This window comes from Ochlerotatus camptorhynchus, unplaced genomic scaffold (genome assembly GCF_037179485.1).
Source record: "Ochlerotatus camptorhynchus isolate MF236.1 unplaced genomic scaffold, CSIRO-AGI_Acam_v1.1 ptg000361l, whole genome shotgun sequence".
NCBI lineage: Eukaryota > Metazoa > Arthropoda > Insecta > Diptera > Culicidae > Ochlerotatus > Ochlerotatus camptorhynchus.
In genome coordinates, this window is record NW_027040849.1 from 5,268,135 (window position 1) to 5,290,278 (window position 22,144).

A 22,144-nucleotide genomic window follows, 5' to 3' on the forward strand; every position below is an offset into this window, starting at 1 on the left:
CCATACCTCTCACGCCAAAGTCACGAGTTCAAATCTCACCCCCGGACAAGTTACGAATGACCCAAGAGTGTTAAAGTGACTAGAATAAAAAAAAAGAGTTCGTGGATTTTCCTATGTTTCGAGGGATGCATCGATTAGCTTGGGACCGAAGATAGTACCAGAGCTGAGCCAACAAACAATTGCCTATTTAAGAAACGACTTATTGACGATTTTATTCAACTGCATGCTTAATAAAACTTGTACTAGTTTTAATAATAACTTCTGTTCAGGCTTTGTTCACACAAATCTGGAGAATTTATTCAACCATATAACATCGAAATATTTAGTGTTGAATAAGGTATGTCGAGAAGCTTTTATTCGACTTACAAGAGCTATAACAGAGCTTATTCGATCAAATTTTTGATTATTCAGCGTTTATTAGACATCATTACATCTTTGAACAGCGATGGTATAAAGGTGTATATAAAGACGCTTGATTATCATGTGAAATAATGTTGAATTAGACACTATTATACATTTATTAAACGATTATTAAACTGCGGGATAATTAATCCGAGTGATTATTTTGTCATTATTTCTGTCGAAGCCTCGAAGCATGTACCCACCACCACACAGATACTAGAAAATTTATTACATACATACATACATACACACATGTCGTTAAGATGGGATTCGAACCATGACCTTCGATTACCAGCCGCTTGCCTTGCCATCTTAGCTATCCTAGAATACATCATATGGGCAGCTAAATAAGCAATATAAGCTTGAATCTGAATACCCATCAGGACTCCCAGCCGTAACTCTAGCTAGTTCAAGGAGATGTGAGAATGATTAATTCGACAGTGAGTATGCATAAGGGCCTATACGCGATGATCGATTCTCTTCCTCGATTTTCTCTTTTGTTAATAACTCGCTAGATTTAACGTTTCTCGGTGCGTTTGCTATTGCTTTTGATAGCCAATACAACCTGTTACTACTCTGCATTGAACAAATTCTAGAAAATTGTTTCACTTAGCTGTAGCAATGCAAAGAGAAAATCGCTAAAGAGAATCGATCATCGCGTATTCGCCCTAATGCATGCTCACTGTCGAATTCATTCATAGTTGCTTTACATGAGACCAATGTTACCTCTCCATCTCTCTAATTTCATAGAAAATAAATAATAAAAAAAGGGTTGAGGCTGGGATTGAACTCGCGACCTTCTACTTGGAAAGCGGAGTAATTGAATAATGAATAAATACGCCGTTTGTAAAGCATTTACAAAGCATGCAATTCAAACATGGACGCATAGTGGTATAAGAGCTATAATGCTGGCTGTATTCACCTTTATTCAGCAAAATTGTTAAGCAATGCAATGAAATCTAATAATGGAGCTAGAAAACAATTATTAGACGTCTAATAAAGTATGGTGTTAAATCAATTGAATACAGTCGAATTAAAGCGTCAATGTATGTGCAAATTACACTTATTCAGTTTGTTATTAGATCAAACTTCTGGCGTTGAATCAGGAAGACAGCCATCTTTTGTATAGCTTTTAATAAGTATATTAATCAAATCAGAGCAAACAGCGGAATAAAGGCGCATCTATCGATCTCAATGAGGTTTTTTCAGTACATAATTTGACAACCCATTTTATTCAGCATTGTACACTGTTATAAAGCATTTATTCAATGGTTATGCTTATTTGTGACTCTGAATTGTTTGTTAGGTATGCCCGCCACAGGTGGTGGTTCTACCCACTAACAACATTTGAATTGACCGTTAAATGCATGCTCGATGAACAAATTGCCAGTGTTATGTCTGTTTGTCTGTGTTTATACCATTCGGTTTAATTACCCCCTCAACCCAATACGATTTATCCAAATTTTGCCAAAAATTACTCCAAAGTTTGATTTATAGTCGGAGAAATCCATTTTATCGGATTCATCCAATATAATCGTGCTTAAATCTCTAAAAACAAATAATATCGATTTTTATCGGTCACATCTCTTATATCGGGCCACATATCTATAAGTATCATGACAGGTAACGATGACAGCCGTTTGTTTATAAGAAAGGAACGTCGTGAAATCTCAACCAACAATTCAAAATGGTGGATCAGCTTTTGTAATCAAATCTTGTAATGCTCTTTTTTCGCAAAACGAAGCTCGTCTTGCCAAATCAACAACACCGTCGACTAGGAAAAATTCTCTCCTATCCGATGGTGGAATTGGTTTGCGTAGGCGTGCTTCAGTTTGCAAGATAAGATCATTACAAGTTTGATGATCCACCCTTTAGTATTGTTGGTTGATAAATCTGTTCGAAAATTGTTTGCCAAATTGCCTGATGATGACTGAGATGCCCTATCACTTCAAGTGTTCTAGAGCACAAATTTCGTACACAGTTGTGACATCGCTCATGAAATTGGAACCCCGTGTTTGCTGCATCAAATGTGAAGTTCCAGTTTCATTGTTGTATATTTTGAGGCAGCTGTGCTCTTGAAATGTTGAGGTGATAGTATAGCGCATTACACACATTATAGGAAGTACGAAAACGCATATGTCACGAATGGGAATTCTCGGATATCTCCAAGATCATTACCGATTTCATTACTACCTCAACAGACTTCCCCAATCTCAGGCATCCGGTGGAGATTAGCATCGATGACACGTATAGTTTGGTCTTGGGTTTGGTCACGTTTGACCATCAATTCTGTTGCCAAATATCCGGGCAAATATCGTTGCTTCCAGAGTTTGAATATGCAACAATCACAAAAGCAGGTGCTCAAGAAAGTGATAGTTCACATCACATAACACACTAAAAACAACATCAGCATAATGCTCGATAGTTCTACCACATCCAAGATTATCGATGAATAGTGTATGAAATCGGATAATATCGACAGGTGCTTGTTATTATTCATTACGACTCGAATTTATCTTAAAAAATCGAAATTTTGAAGCAAATTTTGTAGAAATCCGTTATATGAAATGTAAAGCGGATTACTTTCGTCCCCTTTGGCCCAATAGCGTTCGATCTAATGCCCTTTGAAAAATTTGCATGCAACTGATACTTTTAAACACTTTTCAAGTTTCGTTAAATCTAAATTATATTGGGGCCTCCCTTAGCTCAGTCGGTAAAGGCGCAGCTACAAAGCAAGACCATGTTGGAGGTGGCCGAAAAAAAAATTACAGTGAAATTTTCAGTGGAAACAATGCTCTAACATTAATATTTATTGTCGACAATAAAAATGATTGTTATAATGTTGTACTCTTCCGAAAACGGCAAAACTGCTACCTAGCTGTACAATGAATGTACATAATAAAATGTTGTTACAATGATTTTTATCGTATTTTTCATTTATTTTATTGTTAACATGATTCGATCATGAACAATAATGAACAACTCTATTACAATAAAAATTGTTGTTACATTAAATATTGGTGTATTTTCATTGTGGGTTACTTCACGAACAATAAAAATAAATCTGATTGAAGCATGCAGACTATGAGAGGGTCAGCAACACTGCCAATGTAATCAAGATAGGCGCTGCTCGTATGGCTCTGGCTTTGACAGTTCGTTTGGCTCAAAACCAGGCAGTCCGCGTCCGCTCATATCTTATCCTAGACCCTCTCTAAAGCTTAATGGAGATCTTTTCCGTGCAGTCAATAATCATACAATAATAATAAAAAATTCCACCACTTGAAGATGTCAGGAAGGAACTCTCAGGTGGAAGCATATTTCATGGGCGATTCTCTCCAGTCGAATGCATTAACTTATCAACGACGCTCAACCACCAAGGAGACGTGACCTAGGGATATCAAGCGCAAGGGAGTTGGCCTGCATTTCTCACAAGTTCCGGATCGAATCTCGATCCATAACCAGTAAAAAAAGGACCACCCGTAACAGACATACCACCCCCTTCCCTTCCCGGGGCAATGTTTTATTTTCTCGATTTATTTTTAAAGTCGATAAAGTAGATCTGTCAGGCCAACACATACACTCTAAAGTACACTGTTATTTTTATTAATCAATAAATTCGCCAACCAACAGTAAAATAACAATAATATATAATGTTATTGAAAAAAAATTATATGGGAAAATCACGAAAATTTCATTGTTAAGATACTTAACAACCCCCCTTTTTTATTGTAAATTTTCCATTTACCATGAAATTTATTGTTTTGTACAACATAAATCAAGGTAAATTTATTGTAGACGTAACAATATAAATCATTGTTAAGACAATAATTTTCGTCTTATTGTTACATTGTTTTTTAATGTATTTTTGTTGTTATTTTTTTTCGGGTGGGTTCGATTCCGGGTCCGGTCTAGGAATTTTTCGGGTTGGAAAATTTCTCGACTTCCCTGGGCATAGAAGTATGATTGGACTTGCCACACAATCATATCAATGCAAAAGTGGTAAAGGCATCGAATGCTCTCAATGGATCACATCATTCGAGCAGTTTAAAATGACGTTTCCTACCACTCGAACTTTAACGTGGAACAATATTTTAATATCTTTTCTTCTACAACCTCGAAAAAATAGGGTCTTATTTGTAAAATGCTTGAAAAATCTGGAATTAAATTTCTTAAATTCAGTGGCCACCCTGCTTAAAACAAAAAAGTTAGATTCCTAATTTAAGTTAAAAATGAGGACCACCCTATTCATCACTTTCATAAAAATAATGCCCATTTAATTATAAACCAAACCACTTCTACGAATACCCTAACCCCCTAAAATTGGTAGAAAAGGAGTAAATAATGTATTCCCTTCGAATTGGCGTTTCGGACCACAGTGCAACTGCTCTTTCGATTTGTATTGAGGTCCCCAACAATTGTGTCAAGCCAAGTTTGAATGAATTGGTTATGATCTAGATTTGTGTGAGAACGAAGTGAAACTTGTCAGTTGCTAGCCAAACATTCAAAAATTGCTTAATTCTGACCAAACCCGACCAAGCCTTAAGCGCCCATTACACATGTCAATATATTGACAATAAATTGACATACTGACAATATTATTGAAACGGTGATATTGATGATGATGACTGATGACAAGTATTGACGAAAAGCTGATTTTTATTCCACTTTGTCAATACTTAGAATATATTGACAAAAAAAAAACAGTCAATTCTATCAATATCATCAATATACGAATATTGACAACATCAATGGCAATTCGTTTGAAGCCTTTTAACCTCAATGTATTAAAGTCAATATTACTTGTCTTAATTTCCCCACACAAGAAACATGGATCAGCGGGTCAAAAGAGAAACGTCGTTACTGGACCTATGCACTGAAAAAAGTTTTCATATAGTTTCCATTGGGAACGCACATGATATTTTTCCAATAACAAAATTAATGATTTTTATCTGAAATTCAAATAACGTTCATACGATCACATGAATTGTACATGACAAATCACATAAACTTCATTGGACACATAAGGTTCATGTGATTTTGTGATGCGATTCCCAATTATGAGATCACATGAAAGTTAAGTGAAATTCTAATGGATATTTTCCATTGGAAATGTGATTTTTTTTTGAGTGTGGAAAATACTAACTACACACTGAATTCGGATAACCTGAGTCGGTAAAATTTCAAATTACCATCACTCGTAAGAAATCAATAAAATCGACACATTATCATTGAACGGTTTTAAATAGGTCCGTACAATTTCGTAATAAATTTCAAAATTGTTGAATTGGTTGGTACTAGAAATACTCAGAGGAAGAGATGGGCGGAGAGAATGTTTTGAGCCAAATGAACTGTCAAAATCTGAGCCAATCGAACATTCCTATTAGAATTTTTCCGAGGATTTCTTATTCTTTCTAGAATAAATTTGAAAGTATTGCAATCGAACAGAAATTCAATCCCCTTTATGTTTTGTGTGCTTCTCAAATTCAACTAGGTTTTGGAACCAAAAACAATACAAAATAATCTTCGTTGGTTAATGAATGGCACCAAGAAATGTGTAAAATATTGCGATGCAATCAATTATTATTTTGCATGTAAATCGAATCAAAAATAAAAGTCATTTGAAATGCTAGCTTCTAGCAAGGGTTGCAAGATAATTTTGGAACAAATCCTTGCTGCCGTATTGTATTTTGTTTTCTCCGCCTATCACACCCTCTGAGTATTTCTAGTTGGTACTATCCTTTCACTCCACTGAAAGTTCCAATTAGAAACTGTCAATGTTTGTTAGAAGAGACGATTTCTCGACGGTTCCGTCAACGCCAATATCAAATGTTGTAACTTTTTGACAGGACACAGAAAATACACAGGACAACATTATAACAAATTAATGGATAGTATTTATTTTATTTTAAAGTAAAAAAAAAACAAAACTACATGATTATGCTTGTGATTTTGTAGAAAATGAACATCGATATAGACGAAGCCTGGGTAGTGATTGGCGACTGTAAAAGGATACTTTTTGTATTTAGTTTGATATCCATTTTATATCACACACGAAGATTTAAACAAAATGCCAACACTGCATGCGTGAAGGTGCATTGTGAGTCAGTCGGTCTAAATGGCGTGCGTTCTCCCTCCTCTTGGGTAGGGGAAGAATATTGAGAAAGTGAAATGAAAATCAGTTTTCAACAATACTCGTCATCAAACCATCGTCATCAATATTATCTTTCAATAATATTGTCAGTATGTCAATTTATTGTCAATATATTGACCTGTGTAACAAACGCTTTAGTGTATTGTCATTAATTTTGTCAATATTTATATATTGATTATATTGTAAGGAAAATTGACAATACGATGTTTCTCAATATTGACATATGTAATGGGCGCTTTAAGTTGACCCGACACGATTGCTTTTATTGACAATAATCGTATTGTTAATACATTCTTTATTGACGTCAATATATTGATATTGACAATATTTTTGTATTCAATATTATTGTCAATAATTCCCCTTCTCGTCAATATATTGATACGTGTGGGGTTCGCTTTAAGTGGACCCTACACGATTGCTTTTATTGACAATAATCGTATTGTCAATACATTCAATATTGTCGTCAATACATCGGTATTGACAATATTTCTGTATTCACATCATCAATATTATTGTCAATAATTCCCCTTCGTGTCAATATATTGATACGTGTGGGTTCGCTTTAAGCAAACCCAACATGCATCAATATATTGACGCGAAGGGGAATTATTGACAATAATATTGATGATGTGAATTCAGAAATATTGTCAATCTCGATACATTGACGTCAATATAGAATGTATTGACAATACGATTATTGTCAATACAAGCAATCGTGTAGGGTCCACATTAGATTAGAAAAACTTTGCCGAACAACTTGGCCAATTTTCATCGATTTAAATAAACCCTTCGAGACATCGTTCATGTTCAGGCAGCATGAGACAGAATTAGCATTCTCAATTACCAACCCCAGCATCAGTCGATAAATTGCAGTTACATTGCAGAGTAAAATGATTGATCACAAACAATATTGCACCGTCATTCGCCGTTACTGAGAAATCAAACTGCTTGTTCGATTTCAGTGGCACTCTGCACTTCATTTGCATATCACATCAAAATCAATTAGAGCGTATATGTAAATCAATTCGCATCAAAATCACATGTTCGATGTCCGTTCCTCTCTCCCTCTCCTAGGTCTATCCCATTGCTGATGGCTGAACTACCGTTAAGCTTGAAGAACCTAGCCATTGAGAATATCGCCATCAGTGAATGCTCGGACCCCGCACGGTTACTCGAAGCCAAATCTCAATGTTATTATGAACAGGCGTCTAAAACGGTATGCTTTCGTGGAATGGACAACCGACGCATCCGGCACAGCCGTGCACGGCTCAACCGTACCACGGAGCTGATCCTATGCCATTGGCCGTGGAAGAGCTTTGATCCCAATGAGTTGGCCGATTGGACGCCGAATCTGGAAAAGTTTTCGATCATGGGAGAGAATTTGTGGATGTTGAAGGCAGATTTTCCCTTGTTGCCGAACCTACGGGCGATCAACATTACGGGGACTAAGTTGAATTTCACGCGGATTTCGACGTTCCGGGAACTTCCGGCATTGAGACAGCTGAACATGAGAGGAAACGCACTGGTGCAGGTCGTTCCCTATCAGTTCGAAAGCGAACACGTCAATATCTTCCTCCATGGTAGGTTCTGCTAGATGCTGATGCTGCAAGTTTGATTTACATGTGGCACGTTTCTTCAAATAATTTCTAGAAGCTCTTTGCAGGTAACCCGTGGAACTGCACCAACGATATGATTTGGTTGCTGGAAGAACAAAGCGGTTTCTACGCGGACAAGACTACGCTCGTTTGCAAGGACTGGAAGTACACCGGGAGACCTGTGCTGACGGCTATGGAGTACAAGCGAAATCTGCGGGAATACTGCCGACAGGAGCAGATTAGAAACTGCACTTGTCAGATATCGTACCTTCGGCTAAGCGACAGTGGACGTACCTTTCATCCATTGATCACTGTCAACTGCACCGGAAGGGGACTCTACCAGTTACCGAGTTATCTACCACCTAATACGACGGTTCTACATGTAGCCAATAACAAAATCTCCTCCGTGGAACGATTAACCACCATTGATCACTACAAGAAGGTCCAGGACATCTACCTGGACAACAACAAAATCGTGTCCATCGACATCCTCGAAGATAGCGCTTGGTTGGATAACTTTCGCATTCTGAGTCTCCGGGGGAACAAGATCAACCGGGTTGGTACATCCTCTACTTTAATAAATCACTTTGAAACAATATTTTCCGCCACTTCCAGATACGAGTCTACAGTGTAGAGCACGCCCTCGAACGCAACACCCACGTGGGCCAACTCTTCCTGGGGAGTAATCCATGGCGATGCGGTTGTCGCTTTGCTACGCGCATGCAAGCCTTTCTACGGAAGCACGAATCCGTGGTGGTCGATTCTCGCAACATTACCTGCTACATCCTGGACGACGAGGGACACAAATCGTACCATCAGATGATGACACTTACCCCGAACGATGCATGCCGGCCGTCGGTGCACAACAAGGCGGCCGTGTACGATATCCTGAGCATTGTGTTCGCCTCGTTAATCGTACTAATCGTTACCAAGCTGGCGTACGATTACTACATTTATAGGAAGTATGGCAAACTGCCGTGGCTGATAATGAAGATGCCGTAAACACATGAATTAGTAGGGGAAAGGGGGAAGGGGGGCTAGTCGAGGCCGAGGCAGGCTTGTTTTATTTATTTTTTGTGATATCAACCAGATCTGGTGCGATGATGACGCCGCTGTTGCCGTTGAGACGTCGTGTCGTATCCGAAGCTACTTAATTAGATTTGTACATATATTATGAGTTGTAAATCGGATGGCAAATAGGCGAAGAATCTCATATGAAGACTGTTGTTTGACTTGATGAGGAAGATTTCCGTTGATCATTTTGGCAGTAAAGAGGATAGGTATATATTCAAAATGATTAGTTAGAGGAACTACAAAGACCTTCCAGATTAGGATTAGTTCCGTTAATAGTGTTTTGAATGAGATAGTTGTTTGATTTACATACCGACAACAAAAGATGGTGGAGAAGAGGCATAGGCATTCATTGTTGTAAGCCCTCGTTGTTGTTATTAGATTTTTATTGGAAAACGTATTTAAATTATCTACTCATCAACCAGATTTTTTGGTAGGCATCAGAATCGGCCAATCGCCCACCTCTGGCTGTTCTACAAATTAGTTATAAGACATTTAATACTTCTTCCAGAATAAGAAAACAAAAACAACGGAAAACTTTGCACGCTCAAAACATAGTCATAAAACGATTTTTATCGATTTTGAAGAACTTCCTCTATAACTTACAGTTACTGTCCTTTTCAGCTGTTGTCTCATTCGTTAAAATAGCAAAAATACGCTGTTGATGTTTTTTTCTCTATGAGCTCTTAAGCTGGGTTTAGATAGGGCAAGTCAATTGATCAAGTCAGTTGAATTCAACTGACTTGAACGCAAATTGAACGTGTAAACCATGTCATTCAACTGACTTGATCAACTCACTTGAATTGAAAAAAGTTGAACCAGACTCAACTTTTCAAGTCAATTGAATTCAACTGAGTTGATCATTTGACTTGCCTAATCTAAACCCAGCTTTATGGATGCGAGAACAAATTTTTGGTATTTTGCGCGACGCTTTTTGAACAAAGTAGGAAACTTTTCGTGTACATTGTAAAGTGATTCTAATGTATAATTCATTTTCACCAAAAATCCTAACGGAACTGATATGTCGCACAGGTAGATAGTACAGATTCACTGAACGTTGGAAATTAATCTAAATGACATGCATGAGCATGAGCATGATTGACCGCCCACGTTGCATTGCAAGATCAGCTGTAATTAAACAGAGAACCAATAGCAATTTTTCCCGATGAAGCACAATTCTATGTTGCAAAGAGAGGTTAGCAGAGAGAAGATGAGACAGCCAAATCACTCTAAGTTTTGAAAATTGGATTTGACGTCGGCCGTGTTTCGGAGGAATCTACGGTGGAATTACCGAAGATCAAGGATGTTGTCTTTGAGATACCAGTGGACCGGAACGTTCAGCCCGTTCGCCAAGCTTATCGACGTGTTCCTTATGCTCTGGAAGACAAGGTTGAGGACAAATTGGATATGCTGCTTGTGCAAAGGATAATTGAGCGAGTTCATGAACCATCTCCTTGGGTCTCACCACTAGTTCCTGTACCTACTGAAGGCCTCGTCGGGCAAACAATGCCGTCTTGAGGGAGGCTCATCATCTGTTTTTGGTGGACGAACTTTTGGGATCCGTTGATAGAGCGACTGTTTTTTTTTTCAAAAATTGACATATATTTATTTATTTATTTATGTACAGGTGATGACGTTTGATGTTTATTGATGATTTGTTTTCATCAGGAAAATGCGAATAAAAATAAAATAAAAATACCGTATAACAGCACCTGTTTTATTATTGTTAATACTATTATATATCAAGAGCAAATTTCCATTATGTCGAAAATAACAAAAGTAAACAAAGTCGAGCTATCACTGTCAATCGACGCTCCTGCTATTACAATATATAGCTACTGTCCGAAAATAGAATCACATCCCATGTTTAAATTTATTTACCAGTCGCAAATTCCTTTTTGACGTAATCACCTTCCGATCAAAATATTTTTCGATGTTACTTAAGTTACCAGATTTCTATGGAGATGCCGTTTGTCTTAAGTAACAGCGCAGAGAAACTCGTGAAAAGTGTACGTTCGTCGATTCGCTTTCTCATTTATTGAAGTGAATAAATCGAACTGTTTGTTGCTATGGATTTCGGTGGTCCTAAAATGATGAATGGGCAGCACGTAAGGAGACGTGATTGTTAATTCTCCCGAATATCCTGGTAAACACACTTTGACTTAAGCAACATTAGGGGCAACCAAACGTCGTATAATAACTTTTGACTCAGAAACCAGTATTTTGAGCATGAAAGCTAGCGATCTGTTTTATATGATTAAAACCCTGCTTAATATGTTAAACATTGCTATCACTAGGAGAATATATGTGTTTAATTTGATATAGGAATAATCGAGAGAATAATTTTTCGGTCATCAAACCAAAACTTTAGATTTCTCGGATCGGTGAGAACGTTACTTTCGACATAATGAAAATTTGCTCTCCAGAAATTTTCCAGAAAACTACGGATTGGAAGGGACAATTGTTTATCTAGAGTGTTCGGCGAAACGAGGGCAGAGCATCATAAAAGGTTGCAAGCGTTGCTCAAGAGGCTGGAGCAATATGGTGCTTAACGACCAAAAATATGTATATGATGTGAGCGAAATTGAGTTCCTAGGATACGTTCTGAATTCGGAGGGAGTGAAACCAACGGAAAACCAGGTCATGTCCATCAAATGTTTCCGAGAACCTAAAAATGTTTCGGAACTTAGAATGTTTTAGCTTGGTTACGTATGTTGGTCGATTTGTGTTTAATCTGGCTGGCAAAACGGAACCCCTGCGGAAACTTCTGTGAACTGGATCAACATTCCGGTGGAAACAGAAACAATATGCAGCATTCCAAGATGTCAAAGCAGCAGTGTGTAACATCGGATATCTAGGGCTCTTCAATCGTGGTGACCGAACAAAACTAGAGACAGATGCAAGCCCGGATGGTTTGGGTGCCGTACTTTTGCAGGAAAACGGGGAAGGGGAAACCAGAATAATCGCCAACTGATCTGGAGCGTAAATACTTTCAGACAGGGAAGCATTGGCGATTGTATGGGCGGTGGAAAAATTCAAACTTTACTTGCTGGGAACACGATTTCAACTAATTACTGATTGTAAGGCTTTGAAATAGCTTTTCTACCCTCGATGACGCCCTTGTCCGAGAATCGAGCGTTGGGTCTTTCGGCTTCAGGCCTACGATTACGAGATTATTTACGAATCAGGATCGAGTAATCTCGCTGATTCATTATCTCGATTGTTGGTAAATAGACCACTCAATTTCCGATGATGTAGTATTAAATGATGTCATACATGCCACCAAGAATGATACAACGTTCCAAGAGCTTATGCAAGTTTCGGAAACAGATGTATGGCCAGCGAGTTATAAGAGTTATAAGCAGTTCAAAACCGAGCTTCACACGGCGGCTGGAGTTATCATGCAGGGAGATCGTCATCCCAGAAATTCTTCGATCTCAAGTCATCGCATGTACACATGATGGAATTCCTGGGATGACCGTTATGAAACGCCGTCTACATCAAAAAGTTTGGTGGTTGAAAATGGTCAACCAAGTGGATAAATACGTCAAAAGCTGTAATCTATGCACCACGGTGTCAACGGTTGGACCTCCCGAGCCTATGCAAAGAACCAAGATGCATACAAAAGCGTGGAATTCCGGATATACTTCGATCTGACCACGGGCCACAATTTATAAGTGAATCAATGAAAAGGTTTTACTAGGAGCTCGGCATTCAGCAGCAGCGAACAACCCCATATTGGCCACATGGAGCCAATGGAGAGGTTGAAGCGTAAGAACAATACAATTTTGAAACGGTTGCGCATAAGTCAATAATCGCAGAATGCTGACTGGAGATGGGACCTTAGAAACTTTCAACTTATGCACAACTCCTCACCACATACTACAACTGAAGTTGCTGCTATTCGAAAGGATCCTGAGAGATAAACTGCCAAGTGTCACGGGAAGAAGATAAGAGACCGAGATTTTAGTTTGAAACTACAGGTAGCTGAGTAAACGAACAAACGGAAAGATGCAAAGGAAAATATGTTGAAGAATGGGGATTTGGTGATAGCGAAACGGATTATGGGAGAGCATAAGTTGTCCAGAAATTTCGGATCAGAGCTGTTTGAAGTCATTAGCTGTCAGGATCAGAATCCAAAATCTGCTCTAGATCGACAGGAAAAACATACCACCGAAACGTTTCTCATCTGAAGCCGATTGCTTTAGAAACGCATGATGAGCTCGAAGCTGACACAGGAAACCAAAAGGAAGATACTGATAATCCTCTAGTCAAGGATACACCACAGGAAAATGACGCCAACTGAAAAGATAAGTGATCGTTGTAATTTTAGACCGCCAAAATACTTGAAGGAATATGTAACTAAGGTTGATTTTGATTCTAAGAAAAGGGGAGTGTGATATCTAACATGTGTTATTTACCATCAGTGTATGGCAGTCAGATAGCATAGATAGGGCATGAACAAAGACAAGCATAGAGCGGTAGCCAGAAGCGTAGAAAAGTGAGACGGAGGAGTTTAGGAGAAGCGTTGAAAGCGAACGCAAATAAACAGTGTGAAAGCTAAACAGTGTGAGTGTGAAAGCACAGACAAACAGACGTAACTCTTTGAAAAACTTGTTCTTGAAAACATCGTATCTCAAAACATATAACCTCAGTAGCGACATCTCTCTGGCTTCTCGCGGAAAACAAGCTTGCTCGCTAACTCGTAAACAATATTGCATAAAAGTTCTATAGAATATATAGAAACGTCAAAGTTATCCGATGCCAGCGCTGCGGCGAGTAGTTCGCGGAACTGATAATATTCAAATCAACCGTTAAATGCCGAACCGAAGATACACAATGAAGAGTTACGTCTGTTTGTCTGTGGTGAAAGCTAAACTTTGAAATAAAACATTATTTTGAGATTTTTTCTTCTAGAACCATGAGAAAAGTAGCCAACATTTGTGCGTTTCATAAAAAAATAGAAATTAATTGGTCCAGTTTTGTGGAATCGCTGGTAGAAAATCACACCAAAACTGCTTGACAAAGTGGTCAATTCCGAAGTTCCCATAATATAGAGCTTTTTGACGTTTAATCGGCGCACACTACTGTACCATTTAAAGCGAACGAGTGCGAGCAAGAGGGAAACAGATTAGTGGGAAAATAAACCGTCCATTCATCCATGTGTGATAGATAGAGAAAGATGATTAAACGTCAAAAAGGTCTATGGAGAAGAGGATTTTACAGTAATAAGAACGATTGGAAAAACTCAACAGGACTATTATAAAATACGACCGACTCACACAGCCTATCTTATTCCGGGATGGAACTAATCGCCGTTAAAATTTAATTTTAGAAATATTGACCTTTTTGCCCCTAGTTCCCTTACATTATCCCTCCGTACTACTCGTTTTTATCAATGAAAAAAAAATAGATTGTTTTTTTACAAATCCAAGGCATTTTATTATTGATAAAAGTAAAACTGCTGAAAAACATTAACATCTTAAGATACACAAAAAAAATAAACAAAATTATTGCATATCAGCTCAAATCCATGATCATTCTTACACATTTTCTTTTCCATTTCATTTCAAATTCACACCTTCGTCACACACTGATGATAATTTTCTCAATTGTACCACTTCAGGTAGGTAAACTCACCGAAAAACGCCAAATGAGTCAACAGTTTCCGTTTTGCCAGGACCGCCTCGAAGTTGCTCCTGAACTGAATGATGGCAAATTTCTTACTTTCATCGATAACCCGGTGACCGATACGCACGCAGATGCCTCCACTAATATACATGACGAAACCGTAGATAACGATATCCGTCATTTCGGCCTTAATGTTTAGCATTATTAGGTTCAGCGTGTTCAAGCTCCTGACGGCGTACAGTTCCCCAAATTGGGACCCTGGCAGTTGTAGTTTGTGAAACATGACCAGTGCCCGCCTAAAGTCTTCTTTGTTCGTGTAGCGCACATAAGCCACGCCACGGTTCAATCCGGAGAAGCAGCACATCAGTAGTCGTATTTGGTATACGAAGCCGGCCGTTGAAAACAGCGGAATCAGCTCCCACTCGAACAGGTGGCGCGGCAGATTTTTGACGTATAGCTCAAACTCATAGGATGGTTCCGGAATGCCCTCCGGAGGACCGATATGTCGCTGACTGTACATTTGTATGGTGTGGTATTCGACGCCGCCCCAAAATACCGTCTTCTTCCACAAGCACTTCGCTTTTGGTGGGTTTATAGCTTCCAGCATGGCCATAACTGCACTACAGGAATATATACAACACAACGAGAAATAAGCTACTTTTCATGAATGAAATTGATCAGATGACGCACGCAAAAAAAATGGATAGGATACAAACCACGCCCTATCCAAATTTCACTTAGTCAAGGTCAATCCATATGCGAAGAGAAACAGGTCTGGCCATGTGAATTACATTGGTATAGAGCTTTTTGACGTTTAATCGGCGCACACTGCACTATTTAAATCATTTAAATTCAAGGAATGCGAGCAAGAGGGAAACAGATTAGTGGGAAAACAAACCATCCATTCTCGCGTCACTTTTCAAATAGACCAATGTAACATATCCACCATTTTGAGAAAATCGAAGTTGAAGTTCGACGGATTATTATTTTAACTGTTTAAAAACAATGCGTTTTGCAATACTATTTTTAATGAAGTCAGTGTATAAGAACGTTGAAAATTCAGAAGAAACGGTAAAATCACAATTTTACTTTGAATTTCATGCTACAACATAGAAAAAACCACATAGGACGTTTTGACAAGTCGAGTTGTACATCGGACATGTTACATTGGACGATTTTTCTCACTGACATAATCAATGAGTGTTACATTGGACGTTTTGTCTACATGATACTAGATTCCCTTTCACAGATTTCAGAGTATAGTACCTAACTTTAGATTGGCCCCGCCTTTGGAAAATGAGCACCAATCATGATAGGCAGTCCGAATGACCGAAGTAACAATCATATGCCCATCATTTCAAACTGTACATTGGACAATTTTTGATCAATGATTATCTCAAATGAATGAAAGTAAATTTGGATGGATGTTTTTGTATCACATACAATGATAGAAGAGTAATAGTTTGTATAGCTTAACTCGATTTGTTTACTTTTGTTACATTGGTCTATTTGAAAAGTGACGCGAGCATTCATCTCTGTCTGCTAGATAGAGAAAGACGATAAAACGTCAAAAAGGTCTACACTTAAAAAAATCCACACGTTATCTTCATGTGTTCCACATTTCAATTTGCGCAAATTGTGAAAAACATGCATTTTTCATGTGTGAATCGAGGTGTGAATCGAGGTGTGAATCATATATAATAGATATTATTCTCGAACACTATAAGCACAAACGAAGTGACAGACGGAGCGGCTCGAAAACTTTGGTGACTAACCTGCTATTGCAATTTTTCAGTGTACCACATGGCAACACCACTACTACTGGATTGTACCACATGGCAACACTACTACCAACAATCAATACGAAACTAACGATTTTAAATTGGCTCACCACTTTAGTAGCCTATTGGTCCCAAGCAAACGATTAACGTACCCTATTCTAGTCGAAATTCTAGTACTATGCAATGTTTGTTTTGATTCGCTATGAAAGTTTGACAGATAAAATGAGGGGTTATTGTTTTTTCCTATGTTTCGAGGGGTGATTCGACTAGCTTGGGACCGAAGATAGTACCAGAGCTGAGCCAAAAAGTTGAGCACGTTATTTCGGGACCTTCTAGTCTTAGAGTTACCTCTATGCTACTACGAACAATCAATACGAAACCAGGGTGCCTTCCATTCATTTTGACTAAAAAAATGTTTTAGGAAATTATGGAATAATAAGATATTATGATGCTAATTTGCATGTGTAAGGAACAAGAAAAGATTTTAAAGTTTGTGTTTGACACATAAAACCTGTAAATTTAGCTTTGCCAGAGCCACAATGAACGATTTTCTGATCGCCTCTTCGCGAAGAGTGAAGAGCGAAGAGTGGGTGAGATAAATGACAAAATCGTTTATTGCGACTCTCGTGCAGCAAGATTGGCTGGTATTATGTGTCAAACACAAACTCCACAATCTTTTCTTGTTCCTTACAGAAACAAAATATTATTATAATATCTTATTATTCCATAATTTCATAAAACATTTTTTTAGCCAAAATGAATGGAAGGCACCCTGTACGAAACTAACGATTTTAAATTGGCTCACCACTTTAGTAGCCTATTGGTCCCAAGGAAACGATTAACGTACCCTATTCTAGTTGAAATTCTATTACTACACTATGTTTGTTTTGATTCGCTATGAAAGTTTGACAGATAACATCAGGGGTGTGTGGATTCATGCAGAACAAGCAGGGGTGAGTGAAATAGCTTGGGACTGCTTGGGACCGTTGTTCTGGTACTGAGTGAGCCAAAAATAATAATGATTTTCTTCGGGACCCAGTGGTCTTAGAGTTACCTCTATGCTACTACTGTCTCACTGCTGGGAAAAGTAATTATTGTCGAGATTATTGTCAGTAAATTAAAGCGTAATTTAATATTGTGGGGTACCTGGAATCTCTCGTAAGTGTACTGTATCAGCAACATACATTGGCATTAATTGTCTGTTTAATATTTCTTTTGACACTTGTCCTGCTACTGATGAGATCCATGTGCCATACACGTTAATTTGATAGTAGAAAACATTAGAACAGATCATATGCGGAGGTCCCATAAATTTCAATAAGTAAACACATGAAATTATGGTTTAGTTTGTTTTGATTTCACCGACAGCTAGGACATGTGATTTTTGGACATTGATGCCATGAAATGCGAATGTAATTCACATGATATCATGGTGTCTGGCAAATGGCAAAATTCATATTTGAAAGCACATGAATGGAGCGTGTGGATTTTTTTGAGTGTATATCAGTGCCAACATTTCAAAGGGGCGTAATTGCGTTTGTAAACAATGACTTTAGCCGTCAATTTCTCGCAAATAGAAGCTCACTCATGAAAATTAATGACACCTACATGGTAGATGAATGTTTACTCTACCAGCTAGCATTGTCAATTTGGAGATGTGAGCTTTTATTTGCGAGAAATTAACGGCTAAAGCCATTGTTTACAAAAACAATTACGCCCCTTTGAAATGTTGGCACAGATATATTCATGAGCTAATTGACATCATGACGTATTTTGACGTGCAAGCAATGTGCAAGAAACTGGAGGGGGGACGTGCTGTCAAATCAGCCTACTGAGCATTCTTGTATGAAACTGGTTCCAAACGTAAACAAACGCTGTAGGTTTCTTATGGCTTGTTTACGTTTGGAACCAGTTATGCGAGGTAGGCGACGATTGTTCGTATTTGACAGCCACCTCCCCCCCTTGGCAAGAATGGTTTCAGCTCATTAGGCACAATGACGTCATATGGCAAACGCCAAAGGAGTCTATACGCTATTTCAAAACTACCCAGATCGGTCAAAACTGAACCTACCCAAAAATGGGTAACTGTATTGAGAGATTCTACCCAAATTTGGGTTCTTTTGAAAAAGCGTGTACACTCAAAAGATTTTCAAATTTAACAGATTAAGGCTGTGAACCATTTGCCGAGTTAAATTTAACTCGTAGTTAAAAGTGACATTTCGAAAGTTATTTCTTATGTTCGAAAATCCCCGTGCTGTCGATCGACCGGTTTTCGAGCCACGGTCGTCAAAATTTAACTTCTTGTCTGTCAGAAATAACCACGCTCGGATAGCAGGGTTAATCGATAACTTTCCATCTGTCAAATTTTAACCAAAAGTTAAAATAATCCACCAAATGGTTCAGAGCCTAAAAGTTACACTCGGGTTGCACATCGTTCTGCTTGAACCTGAAAAATATAAAACAGCGCTGCTGTCGTGCCTCTGCTCATTGCCGCTTCGGATGGCGTGGCACTTGGTCCTGCAGCAAGCAGGCGTGATCTCCTGTCACATAATGAGGAATGTGACTTGGATATGCAAAATACCCCGTCTATAACGTTAACTCAAAAAAGACATGGATTGACGATCACTTTTTCCGGGAAATAAATTTTAAGCAAACTACAATTATAAGTAAAAACAAAAGCAAAAAATTTTCAAAACAATTGCTTATGAGGAGACATACATCCGATGATTTTATGTTGGTAAATTACCAACAACTGACTGTAAAACATATCTGGTACCTCTATACACAGAAAAAAAAAACTGCTGCAACCAGGTCAATCCATCGGTTGTGTAATATAACGTTGTACGATGTACATCGATTTTGCGAACAAAATTACATCCATTGATGTAATATTGTATCTGCTTTTTGCTATTACATCATTATTGCATACATCAGCTTGAATTACGTTGATCGATATTACATTTTTTTGCTGTGTAGGAATAAAAATATTTATTATATTTATTTTTAAATTAGGCAAGCTAATCATGAAAAATTCACGTTTCATTAAAAGTTATTAGCGGCGCCGGTGGTGTAGTGGTAAGCGTGATTACCTCTCACTCCAGCAGGCCTGGGTTCAATCCCAGTCGGCGCCACCGGGATGTTCTGAGGCATAACATCTCTGATCACGCCTTCCTTCGGATGGGAAGTAAAGCCGTTGGTCCCCGCTTCATGAGTTGATGGGTCGATAGGTAGGGTCCAGGGGTGGGAGCTACCTTCCTGGTGTCGGTAGCATTGGTGCTCAGCACGGAAAACAAGATCGACGCAAAACAAATCAAGGGAAAAAAATAATAGTTATTCACATAAGATTTTTTAACGCATACGTGTCGTCAATGCACAAACAGATATAAACATAGCATAAAAACTGTAGGCTACAGTGCTGACACTACCAATGGTGGTGGCTTCAGTAACCCTCCTTCATGGCAGAGAATGGGTTTCAGGCCCACTGTGCAATGTGATAGGTTTAATCCTGTCGGTACAATCACTCTTCGACATAATAGTTCGGAATCCTATTGATGACACTTCAACAACTGTCAAATCAGTGCAAAAACGTGAAAGATTTTCCGGACTCGAAAGCCGCAGTCGTGAAAATTTCTATTTATTTTTAAGTAAAATGGTAAAATTTATTTTTTATAAAACACTATTGTAACGCAACCCTGTTTCAGTGTTAAAATCCACAACAAACCCATCCGGCTTTTAACCAACCCGATCGATACGAAATTTTGGCAAACGCTGTGGTAGACGCTTCAATATGTACGATCTGAAACCAATCTTGAAACCGGTCCACGTCGAACTTCCGACCTGTATGTACCCGATGAAGCCGATCAACAACCGCAGTGGCACGGTGGCGGCCGAGAGCACGGTATTTATGGAACATTTGTCCGAAAAAATTAAGATCTTACTTCTCAAGGTTTTGTAGACACTTTTACCTTAAAATGCTTAACTACTATCCTTACTTTGGTCCTGATGTGACTGACGAAATTTTTCAATCAATTGGCTAATTTTCCTTTTGCACTGGTTAACGGAAATCAATGTTTCTTTTGCTTGTTGTTGCAATTTGTTTATGAAAATGTGAACGGCTATGCAAATCTGCCTCTCCTTCTGTTAACAGGAAGATCTTCCAGCAATTCAAGCACTGGCAGCCAGACAGGACAAGATTCTGAAGCAACTGGCTGAATTGCGCAAGCAGTTAGTGACGATGCGAACTGACTTAAAGCTGTGCAACAAACCAGTTCAACCAATTGCCCAAGTCACATCCGCGAAACCTGCCCAGAGCCAACCACAAACGAAAAAGATTGAACCGATTAATGTGAGTATAGTGTTTCGAATTTAATATAATTAGTTTACATACTTAAAACATTGTTTGATTTTAGCAATCTTATCTGCAAGACTTCGTCGTTAACGCTAGCCCCGAAAATATCCCCTACGGATTGCTAGCCTTGAAAAAGCTTTGGATCGATCGCTTGAATCTGCAGGTGGAATGCTTCATCCATTCGACCATTTCTCAGCTCACCGAGGAGGCACTCAACTTCCAAAATGCGATCACCAGTTTTGAGCCAAAACTGGAGAATCTTCCCCGCATCAAGGTGACCCTCATCTGGAAAAATGGTAAGGTCTTCGTTAAAATGGTGCTACTTCAAAATTAACGATTTCTCAACATAAAACTCCAGTCGGCACCTACACCGAAATGATCACCTCCCCGACGGCATACGTTCCCATCTGCGGTGAGGTCAACATCCTGCGCTTCCTGTCCCGTTGCGGCCCGAATGAATTCAACTACGAGCGAAATGACGATGTTGCCGAAGTAGATTCCATTCTGGACACCTGCTACCTTCTGATTAACAAGCAGAATCTAAAGGACAAAAAGCAGGTGCTCAATCTCCTCAGCTCCAAGCTGGGCAAGACGCCTTGCTTCGGAGGTGATGAACTCTCGTTGTGCGACATTGCGGCCACCAGTGCAATCAAGCAGTTGCAGAAATCACTGGCCAAGGATATCAACCCCAACATGACAAAATTGATCGGCCGAGTGTCCGCTGTAGTGGGCATTTAGGTAAGAGGATCCTTGTCGAAAGTTAAAATTGTTCTCGGTAATTTTTAAAGCAAAAAGTAAAATGAATGCATTTTCGCGAAGCATCAGTTTAATTTTCTTGATTGCGCAGCACACGACATAATAAATGTGATTGGAAAGCAACTAATGCGGGCTAATTTGGGTTTATGCTGAGCAAAGAGTGAACAATTTCCCCAACTTCAATTTTACAAATTACAGCTAAACGTACTGATGGTAGAGTTGAGTGACTTATATTCATTATTCCCTTTCTAGAAACTCTTTGCAAGATTTCTTTGAAATTTACTCAAGAATTCTCGATTACTTTTTCGAAGGGACATATCAGCTTTTGTAAACAACGCGAAAATTTCCCCTATATGATGGTAATGGTAGCGTGCGTGGGCGAGCTACCAGTTATGCCCAATCGACGATC

At 38.7% G+C, this 22,144-nt stretch overlaps 4 protein-coding genes across 6 annotated transcripts in view; 2 read left to right on the forward strand and 2 right to left on the reverse strand.

The window, feature by feature from the left end:
- The window catches only part of swi2 (Protein singed wings 2), a 31,589-nt gene extending 22,432 nt beyond the window's left edge, over positions 1–9,157 (forward strand). Inside the window, exons 2-4 of the mRNA XM_065232049.1 lie at positions 7,628–8,133; positions 8,217–8,704; positions 8,764–9,157. Coding sequence (XP_065088121.1) covers positions 7,628–8,133; positions 8,217–8,704; positions 8,764–9,150 — 1,381 coding nt within the window. The 3' untranslated portion in view covers positions 9,151–9,157. The remainder of the gene's footprint in view (positions 1–7,627; positions 8,134–8,216; positions 8,705–8,763) is intronic.
- Positions 1–22,144, reverse strand: part of LOC135709530 (eclosion hormone-like) — a 128,672-nt gene that overhangs the window by 62,989 nt on the left and 43,539 nt on the right. The window lies entirely within an intron of this gene.
- Positions 14,828–15,571, reverse strand: LOC135709663 (probable RNA-binding protein 46). The gene is made up of 2 exons (XM_065232050.1): positions 15,541–15,571; positions 14,828–15,465 (listed from the first exon to the last, which is right to left on the reverse strand). The coding sequence occupies exon 2, from the start codon at positions 15,461–15,463 to the stop codon at positions 14,828–14,830; it is 636 nt and encodes a 211-aa protein (XP_065088122.1). The 5' UTR covers positions 15,464–15,465; positions 15,541–15,571.
- On the forward strand, positions 20,210–21,853 carry AIMP2 (aaRS-interacting multifunctional protein 2). Of its 3 annotated transcripts, none has more exons than XM_065232052.1 (4): positions 20,210–20,529; positions 20,779–20,976; positions 21,041–21,275; positions 21,338–21,852. In XM_065232052.1, the coding sequence occupies exons 1-4, from the start codon at positions 20,419–20,421 to the stop codon at positions 21,715–21,717; spliced, it is 924 nt and encodes a 307-aa protein (XP_065088124.1). In that variant the 5' UTR covers positions 20,210–20,418; the 3' UTR covers positions 21,718–21,852. The 3 variants fall into 3 exon arrangements, with proteins under 3 accessions (XP_065088124.1, XP_065088125.1, XP_065088123.1); XM_065232053.1 differs by having other exon boundaries at positions 20,265–20,283; XM_065232051.1 differs by having other exon boundaries at positions 20,415–20,577; positions 21,338–21,853.

Coding starts and splice junctions, on each gene's coding strand:
- LOC135709663 (XM_065232050.1), bottom strand. CDS start 15,463: ATGGCCATGCTGGAAGCTATAAACCCACCAAAAGCGAAGTGCTTGTGG.
- AIMP2 (XM_065232051.1), top strand. CDS start 20,419: ATGTACGATCTGAAACCAATCTTGAAACCGGTCCACGTCGAACTTCCG. Junction 20,977..21,040: donor AAAAGATTGAACCGATTAAT/GTGAGTATAGTG, acceptor GTTTGATTTTAG/CAATCTTATCTGCAAGACTT. Junction 21,276..21,337: donor GACCCTCATCTGGAAAAATG/GTAAGGTCTTCG, acceptor ATAAAACTCCAG/TCGGCACCTACACCGAAATG.